General features: G+C 46.5%; 1 protein-coding gene across 1 annotated transcript in view; it reads left to right on the top strand.

Annotated features, from left to right (window-relative positions):
- The window catches only part of LOC106563116 (breakpoint cluster region protein), a 135,035-nt gene that overhangs the window by 110,810 nt on the left and 14,168 nt on the right, over positions 1-10,057 (top strand). Inside the window, exons 6-15 of the mRNA XM_045689934.2 lie at positions 1,414-1,474; positions 1,808-1,860; positions 2,243-2,383; positions 6,690-6,811; positions 6,981-7,146; positions 7,386-7,505; positions 7,648-7,723; positions 7,975-8,085; positions 8,319-8,393; positions 8,900-8,997. Coding sequence (XP_045545890.2) covers positions 1,414-1,474; positions 1,808-1,860; positions 2,243-2,383; positions 6,690-6,811; positions 6,981-7,146; positions 7,386-7,505; positions 7,648-7,723; positions 7,975-8,085; positions 8,319-8,393; positions 8,900-8,997 — 1,023 coding nt within the window. The remainder of the gene's footprint in view (positions 1-1,413; positions 1,475-1,807; positions 1,861-2,242; positions 2,384-6,689; positions 6,812-6,980; positions 7,147-7,385; positions 7,506-7,647; positions 7,724-7,974; positions 8,086-8,318; positions 8,394-8,899; positions 8,998-10,057) is intronic.

Genomic DNA, 10,057 nt, shown 5'->3' with positions numbered 1-10,057 from the left:
AAGTAGCTCTTTCCCCGGTTCTTAGGAAGCGGCTTTGTGGCCCAGCCCCGGGTCACTCTGCCTCGCTGCGTAGAGAGACCGACTGAGAGGAAGCGTTGTACACTGAAAGTGGGTGAAAGTGGGCCATTAAGCACACAGGGGGAAATCTTTGGGAGAACATTTCACAGCTACCCGGTGTAAAGAGGACAGTGGGGTATCAAAGGCACCACTCAACAGCTTTAGGCTATTCGTTTTACCCACAAACCCTTTCACCGCCACCACCCACCTAATATCCCAATCATTGCCATTAGAACACATTTGAATACTGTACATCACAGGAGGTTGGTGACACCTTAATTGGGGAGGACGCGCTCGTGGTAATGGCTGGAGCGGTATCAGGGGAATGGTACCAAATACATCAAACACATGGTTTCCATGTGTTTGATGTCATTCCATTTGCTCAGTTCCAGCCATTATTATGAGTCGTCCTCCCATCAGCAGCCTCCATTGCTATACCCAACCAGAAGGGAGAAGTGTGTGTGTGTGTGAGCTGCGTGTTCAGCCGTGATGTGGAACAATGCAGAGGGTGTGGTGGTTTATACTCTGTGTTGGGTTTCTGGTTGCTTTGTGAGCCCTTCGGCGGCCAGTGTTAGAGTCCCTGAAGTAGGGAAATGCACTCCATCTCACCTATGTGCAGATGAAGCATGACAGGCTAATATATTCATTAATCCTCCCCCCAAACTGAGCTTTACAGTTAGCCTGAAGGGCCCAGCCATGCTAGTGGAAGAACGTCTCTCTCAGATAGGATGTGGAGCATAATGCCAGGCCAAGGACACTAACTCAACACGCCTGTGGCGCTGTCGTGTTTAGGGAGAAACAGTTTAATCAACGACGTACGAAGCTGGGGTAAGTCTTGGTGTAATGCTTCGTTACTTAACAGACTACGGGAGTCCGTGAGTTAAACGATCAAGTCAAAATTTGACTAAGATCTCTTTGACGAGCAGGGTTTTTTGAGGGCTTGTTTTGGACTTGTGTAGCCACGATCGCGGCTACGTAAAATCTTGTGCCAAAAGCTGAACATTGAGGATGGTGCCTGGATTTGAGGGAGAGAATCAAACAATCAGGGTTCTTATTGAGATATGTATGATGCATTGTCTCTCTGCCATCTGAATGTGACAGTGGAAAAAATGCTTATTGGGTGCAGGATGAGCTGAATTAGGTATGTGTCTGTCCTCAGTGCTGGAGGCCTCTCTGCATTCTGAATGGCACTCTATTCCATTTATAGTGCCTTATTTCTGACCAAGCCGAGGGCCAGGCTACAATTATTATTTACCAGCACCAGAATGGTTGTACATGTGTCAAGCGTGTTGATTAGTTTCAGGATTTTCCCCTGTGTAATGTTGTCCACTGTTCACTCATTCTGTGTCCCTACAGAACCTCAAGGTGAGGAGCACCAAGGACTTGAAGGACCAGTCAGCCAAGAACTCTCTGGAGAGTAAGTAGCCCACAGCATTACTGAACATGGGTGTGTTCAGGCTGGCTAGCGAGGCTAGTATTCACCAGGAACGTACAGTAAGAAAGTAGGCCGAAACGAGGAAGGACCTACCTGTTGCAAAGCGTTTTGGTACGGTGCAGAACGTTTCGATACGCTGTGCACTAATGAATACAACCCATGAAATCACTGCCACAGGCTAGTGCACATTTCTTTTGGCATATCTAGTGGAAACAGCACTTGCAGTATTTGACTGGGGTCATGTCATATTGCTCTGACTTAGGTGGAGTGGTTGTAATGTAATTCATGCTGCTGTCTCTCCTGTCTCTCTTAAAGCTCTCCTGTACAAGCCAGTGGACAGAGTGACTCGAAGCACCCTGGTTCTGCATGTGAGTACAGGGCAGCAGCAAAGCACGCAGTTTGCCTTTTTGTTTTTTCCTGCTCATTTTTATGTACCGGTAACTCTCTGAACCTCACACCACATGATTTTAAATGCTGTCTTGGTTTTAACTGCCAATCCCAATACTGTAACATAGGCTCTGCTGGTAGACACTGTAACTCTGTGTCTCTGGGTGGGTCTGCTCTTCCCTGTGGCTCAGTTGGTAGAGCATGGTGTTTGCAACGCCAGGGTTGTGGGTTCGGTTCCCACGGGGGGCCAGTACAAAACAAAAAAAAAACACAAAAAAAAAATCTATAAAATGCAATCTGGATAAGAGCGTCTGCTAAATGACTAAAATGTAAATGTAAAATGTGTGCCTTTTCACTCTGCAGGACTTGCTCAAGCACACGCCCTCCAGCCACCCGGACCACCCCCTGCTCCAGGACGCGCTCCGCATCTCCCAGAACTTTTTGTCCAGCATCAACGAGGAGACCACGCCCAGACGCCAGTCCATGACCGTCAAGAAGGGAGAGGTGAGGAGCAGTGCTGATCTAGGAGCAGTTTTTCCTGTTAGGTCATAATGAATAAGATTACATGGACAGGTGGGGACCTGATCCTAGATCAGCTTTATGAATAGAGGCTCAGCTGTATCTCTGTGTTGTTGAATGTTCTTAAGCAATTAGACCAAAGCAGAGCTTTATCTTTTTTGGCTCTGGGCCATTGTGACTGTTCTGTTATTCTAGGTTTATGGTGAGGGTATGGTATTACATCATTGACCAGTAACCCAACACTGGTAGACTGAACCTTGCCCTGCCCTCATAACGAACTGTAGTGATTCCACTGAAGAGGGGGCCGTATGGGATGACCTAATATGGTGTGAAACGCAATATATGCCCAAATATGGCAATAATAGAAAGTCCTCTGCACATGCCTGTAAGGAACCCCAGTGTTTGCTCTCTGTGCTGGATCTCCATCCCTCAAACCCCAACATCTTCCCCCCTAGAAACCACCCGGGTTGGAGTTGCACATTAATGGATGTCATTTGATGGCGTGACACCGGCGTTCATAATGCCCCATATCCAGCCTCTTATCGCTGACTGGGGAGTACAGATTCATTATTCATGTTGAGGCACCTCCCTATGCACATGGGATGTCATTTCTGCACCCCAACGTTAGCCCCCCCCCACCCCCTTATCCTCATAGGCCCCATTCGCAGCTCTGTCTGCCCAGACCACACTGATCATCAAATATTGATCATGGATACATGGACGGAGTGCATGGAATCAATGGGCCCTGTTATATTGTGCTTTACCAGCTAGCGTGAGAGAATATGTGTGTGTGTGTGTTTTAACCCCACTATGTTAAGATATACACAAATATAGCATGTGTCCCAAATGGCACCCTGTTCCCTATCTAGTGCACTACTTTTGACCAGGGCCCATGAGGTCGTGCACTATGTAAGGAATTGGGGTGCCATTGAGGACTCGGACACAGTCGACTTGGGATATCTCCAGCCTGACAGGAATGTTCAGTCACTACAGTTCATTGAGGCTTCGAGGACCTAATTACATGGTGCCATTTCAGCATGTTTGTTGTTGCTATCTGAGCCTCTGATACACAATGAATCACTATCATTGGCTACTCAGTAGATTTGATTTGATTTGATTTGGATCTCTTTTAGTCCCCATTTGGACTAATCTTCCAAGAGTCCTTAAACATTAAAATACAATTTATAATACGAACACATTTTCACATATAACACACTATTACAAACATACACAATATACTAACATAATAACCCAAAAAATACTCAATCTAAAAAATATTGATTCTTCATCTACTATAGTCCCACAACATTTCTATGTATTATATTTAAATTGTTTTAAAGTAACGTTTAAATGTATATATTGAAAGGTTTCTGGTTTGCTTATTTAAATGTATTCCATTTCTTTATTGCTCTAAATTGAAATGTTCTTTTGCCTATTTCTCTTTTCGGTCTGGATAACGCATAGACGGTGGACAATCTATTCCTAGTATCTTATACACAATGAACTACTATCATTGGCTAGAACACTAAATCGACGACGCTTCCAGTGCATCGGTCCAACACTCTCTGAAAGCTGTTGAGGACTGAATAGCAGTGGTCCTGTGGTTAGCTCGGCTTTTGGACCGGCTCTCAGCTGGTCCTGACTTGAGTGTCAGCGTGTAACCGTGGTTAAGGAACTGTGTCGACTGATAACCAGATATAGTAGAAGTGTTGTGGTCTGAGAGAAGAGGTTGTGATGACAGTCATCTGGAGCAGGGCTAGAGAACCTCCAGTGTGCTGAAGGAGTTGGGGCTAGGTTAGCGGTACGACCATAGGTTTAAATGGGTTGCTGTCTGGATCTGAGCCACTCAGCCATTGTGTGACATTCCCTTTAAGAGGGTCCAAAGTCACATGTAAATGTAAAAAATGTTGACAGGTTCATAGAAACATGATGTGAAAGTATTTCCGTTGAGAGTCTGATAAGGAAATGTAGTTGTACTGACTAAACTAACTAATGGTAAGGATGACCGTTGTCTGATATTGTCCCGGTGGAGAGGTGTACTGTACCTATAGGGTTGGTGTTGGAGAGAGAGGGGCCTTTCTACATTCTACATTTACATTTGAGTCATTTAGCAGACGTTCTTATCCAGAGCGACTTACAGGAGCAATTAGGGTTAAGTGCCTTGCTCAAGGGCTCATCAGCAGATTTTTCACCTAGTCGGCTCTGGGATTCAAACCAGCAACCTGACCTTTCGGTTACTGGCCCAACGCTCTAAACCACTAGGCTCCCTGCCGCCCCTCCACCATCACACAGTAGTGTCATGCAGTAGATTGTAACCTGTTGTGCTTTGTTCAGTGGAGGCGTGCAGGAGGAGAGCAGCACAAGTGTCACCCAGGGGCCCTGCCCAGCCAGATAGAGGGTGTAGAGGGGTGGGGGCCAAAAAGAAGATGCTTAATTAAAATGCAAATGAGCCTGGTGGCCTCTGAAGCCTGACTCTCTCTCTCTCTTTCTCTCTCTCTCTCTCTCTCTCTCTCTCTCTCTCTCTCTCTCTCTATCCCTCTCCGACCTCACCCTCTCTCTCTCTCAGCCAGTGAGGAAGTTATCTATCACAGACCATCATGGCTGCCTTCATTATCTATCTAATGAATAATTAGAGCTGCCATTGGGAATTAGTAAATTAGCAGCGTCTCATCTCCTTGGCAGGGATATCACACTGCATGTCAATCAGGCTGAAGGCTGCACAGAGCAGGTGTCCTAGCGTGCCTCTGTGGTGCCTGTGTGATGTGGGGCTTTCTGGATCTGAGCCATTGTGTGACATACATTTTAAGAGGGTCCACATCATAGAATTTGGAGTACTAGAATGGACATGAACCTTCTTACAAGGGGATAAAGGTCCGCCATTTTTGTTCAGGGAGCCAGTGCTGTCATAAGATATTGTGTCAACTAATGAATTTGAAGAGTTTATCTGCACTGCATTTTTGTTAGCTAGCTAGCCAGACAGTTTTAGACGAACGATTCCATACATTTTTCAAATGAACTGCCAATATGCCAACATTCCAGTCAAACGCAGGAAAAGCTAGGCTGAAATCAGTTGATGACAGATAGAACTTAGACAAGTTGTAAATGCAGCAAGTACCTATATATATATATATATATATATATATATATATATATATATATATATATATATATATATATCATATAATAATAATTTAATAGGATCACTATGGTCTACACATACTGAATGGTACAGTAACGCCCCTGCATTTTGCCAGGGGAGACCCTGTTAGTTGTGTGTGAGCGTGGATGACTCACAGACACAGAAGCATATTCTCCTCACCGTTGTTATGTCAGTGGTAATGACTGAGCGTTCAGGAGAGGCGCCCACGGGGGGGGCTGGGGGGCACGTTGGCATTTATTGGGATGACTCATGTTCTGGAGGCAGCTCTGCAGAGTGGTCACTAGCTGGCACAGCCACAAAGTCATTCTGAGTTTAAACCTAACCTTAACCACACTGCTAACCCTAATGCCTAACCCTAAATTAAAAGCAAAAAGCACGCTTTTGTTTTCATTCATTTTAAAAATATAACCAGTGTTGTAGCTGGCCTATCTAGTGGAAACCGCTCAGTTCTGCATCCTGGGCAAGACCCATGACAATACACGTCAACCTGCGGGAGAGTGGGGGGGGGGCTACGATTGGCTGGGGCTGGCTGTGACATCATGCTTCGCAGGCCCTGCTGCCACGGTGATGTGAGGCTGGGGGATCGCTGGTGCCTTGCCTGAAGGGAGAGGGGTTGAGAGGGGGGAGACGAAGGAGGGGGAGGGGGGGGTTGCTTGTGTACTTCTACCCTTCAGGTCTCGCATTATATGACCATTCATTGTAGGGAGTGCAGTAAATCTGTCAAATAGTTATGTGTTTTAGCTCTGGGGATATGATACATAGTCATGCCTCTGACTTATATTATGTTTGAACGCAGTATGCTTTACTTAGAATACCCACCTCACGTGCTGTAGACTTCCTGTTCCTGTTCACAAATGTACCCCCTATAGTGCTTCATGAGGTTAGACAAGGGCGTCATATAGAACACTGTTCTGACGTTGGCCCTGTCCTGATGCTCTTTCATTTTATACCCAGAGCTGTCACTATACAGCTGTGTGGAAAAACATCACTGCCCCCTTCTGGTTCATGGTGGCATAACAGGCCACACAGTATCCCAGTCAATGCAGATGAGGACGTTGAGGATGTTGATTGATTAGCTGATGTATAGATTTGTTCTGCTGACTGTTGATGGCTGGTTGTGTGATTGTGTAGAACCGCCAGCTGCTGAAGGACAGCTTCATGGTGGAGCTGGTGGAGGGAGCCAGGAAGCTCCGCCATGTTTTCCTCTTCACCGACCTGCTGCTCTGCGCCAAGCTCAAGAAACAGATCGGAGGGTAAAATAGACTTCCCATCTTTCTGTCTATATTTCACTATTTTTTCCCCCTGTTCTTCTAACATATTCCAGGACATCTATCACAGGACGCCTAGGATTTCATATCTCCATTCTCCCTCCTCTCCCCCCCTCCTCTCTCTCTCTCTTTCTTTGCCCCTTCCTCTCGGCAGGAAGAGTCAGCAGTATGATTCCAAGTGGTACATCCCTCTGTCAGACCTGACCTTCCAGAACGCAGATGAGTCAGAGCCTCTGCACATCCCCCAGGTGCCTGACGAGGAGCTGGACGCCATGAAGGTCAAGATCTCTCACATCAAGAGTGAGATCCAGAGAGAGAAGGTATTTCACATACAGTGTTAATGCGCGCACACACACACACACACACACACACACACACACACACACACACACACATGCGCGCTCTCACACACACACACACACACATGCGCGCTCTCACACACACACACACACATGCGCGCTCTCACACACACACACACGCACATGCGCACACACACACAGACACACACTAATCAGTAAAAATGTAGTTGACAGGTTTTTTGCAAATGTGTGACCTCCAGAGAGCCAACAAAGGGTCAAAGGTGATTGAAAGGTTGAGGAAGAAGCTGTCGGAGCAGGAGTCTCTTCTGCTGCTCACCTCCCCCAGTATGGCCCTCCGAGTACACAACAGGAACGGCAAGGTGAGCCCTGTCTTCCTCGTTATCATCATCAACAACAAAGGATCATCACCATCATCCCTCTTCATCATTATCGTCAACCACATCATCATCTTTGACAGGCTGTATGTAAGTGTATCGTATCTAAGTGTGTGCTGTGTTTCAGGGTTACACGTTCCTGATGTCATCAGACTACGAGCGGGCCGAGTGGAAGGAGACGATCCGGGAACAGCAGAAGAAATGTAGGTGTCCCTCAGCATTGGACTGTTACTGAACTTGCTCGTCAATATCACTCTGTAAGCAATGGATGTTTTGATTAAGATTAGATGAAGAAGATGGACAACAGTGTGACCTGTATTCCATGGGGTGTAGACTTTCTTGATGCATTGAAACCACTAATATTTGCTCACATGCAGCGTTACCTCCCATACTGTACTGTGTGGGGGACTGACCCCTGACCCTTGACCCTGTGGTTGTATGGGCCCTCTCCCAGGCTTCAAGAGCTTCTCCCTGACCTCCATGGAGCTACAGATGTTGACCAACTCCTGTGTGAAGCTGCAGACTGTCCACCACATCCCACTCACCATTAACAAAGAAGGTCAAGGTACCAGATGTTCCTCAATGTTCTGCTCTGAGGTTTTCTGCCAGATGCATCAACTGAAACGTTCTCCACATAGGAACAAAACAGACGTTATAACAGTTTGCAGTTTTGAAGTGTTTGGTCTCTTTTTAGTTTAGTGTCTAGAGTAAAGAGAATAGAGTTATTTGGGGTTCTTTATGGTTTCATTTCCCATTCCAATGTGAACCTTCATCTCTCTTACCCGTGTGTTTTTCCAGAGGATGAATCGCCTGGCCTCCATGGATTCCTGAATGTAATCGTCCACTCTGCCTCGGGCCTCAAACAGAGCCTGAGTGAGTGTCCCTCCTCCTCCTCGGGCCTTCATACCGGACATAGTGTACAGGAGTAATAACAAAGGCCCTAGGTTGCGTTCCAAATGGCACCCTATTCCCTTCATAGGGCACTACTTTTGACCAGGGCCCATAGGGCTCTATAGGGAATAGGGTGCCATTTGGGACGACACCCCTTACTCTAAGCTTACTGGAGCTACCGCTGTTCTGTAGCACAGGCATAAACATTAAACACCCCGCTTCTGGTAAACCTCATAGAATTTGATGGAGGTTACTGATGGCACAGAGGTTTAAACATATGCTCAACATATATTTCATGTGTTATTACATTGTTCTCAGCGACATTAGTAGGCGTAACTTTGATGACAGTTGATTTAGAGAGCTCACATTGATTAATGTCCCTAGGATGCCAATGTGTTCTATTTCATTCTGTGGGGTATCGTCATAGAGTCTAGTGCTAGTCTTTAGGTGGAATCTAACTGTGACTGTGTCTCCTCTTCTCCTCTCAGATCTGTACTGCACGTTAGAGGTGGACTCCTTTGGCTACTTTGCGAACAAAGCCAAGACGCGGGTGTACCGGTACACCACAGAGCCCAAATGGAACGAGGTAGGAACTTCTACAGTTATTACCCGACATATGCAGAGTACAGCATTTTTTACTACCAAGGCCATGACATCTGGTGTTGTGTCTTAATGAGAAAGCCTGTATGGCCTCTTCAGTAAGGAGGAGGAGGTAACAGCAGAGAGCCCAACTGGAGCAGATGACACACACACACACACACACACACACACACACAGACACAGACACAGACACAGACACACACACACAGACACAGACAGAGCTGAACACCGCAAACACAAAGTGCTTGTGCGTCACGAGCAATGAGAACGCGCACGACAGCTTTGAGACACAATCAGCGAATGTGTTCATCTGCAGCAGGAATGTTCCATCAGGCTCAAGGAACTGCTGCTTCATTCATTTGCTCAGTAGAGTGGAAATAGTGTTCGCTAATGCAGAGCTTCTGCCGATGACTCGTGTCTGTGGAAATGTTCACGGAATGCGTTGCTGCCTGAACCATGTGGAAACCATATGCAGGGTGTTGTTTTACGTAGTTAACGGGGATCTCCATCAGCGGTCCATTCTGCTGTTCACAATGCGTTTACATCTACAGCATTTAACTGCTAACGTATACAGACCAACACTATAGGGTATCTCTTGGAAGAGACTTTGGAAGAGACTTTTTCATGCCAAATACTTAACTACCAATGTAAAGAAAAACTGCATCTCTGCTTCTGCCTGCCCCCTTATCAGAGCCCCACATTAGGTGGGCCTCATCTTCACCTGTCCTGAAACCCCTAATTCTTTACATTGGTCCTTTGAGAAATGACCGTAACGCCTCTTTAGACTATGTGGTTTTGGTGGCGTTTTCTCTCGCTCTCTTCCTCTCTCGCTCGCTCGTTTTCTCTCTCTCTCTTCCTCTCTCGCTCGCTCGTTTTCTCTCGCTCTCTTCCTCTCTCGCTCGCTCGTTTTCTCTCGCTCTCTTCCTCTCTCGCTCGCTCGTTTTCTCTCTCTCTCGCTCTCTTCCTCTCTCGCTCGCTCGTTTTCTCTCTCTCTCGATCTCTTCCTCTCTCGCTCGCTCGTTTTCTCTCTCTCTCGATCTCTTGCT

Source organism: Salmo salar, chromosome 11 (assembly GCF_965601325.2).
Source record: "Salmo salar chromosome 11, fSalSal1, whole genome shotgun sequence".
Lineage (NCBI taxonomy): Eukaryota > Metazoa > Chordata > Actinopteri > Salmoniformes > Salmonidae > Salmo > Salmo salar.
Note: the sequence above shows the minus strand (reverse complement) of the source record. Positions and strands in the feature narration are given on the sequence as shown.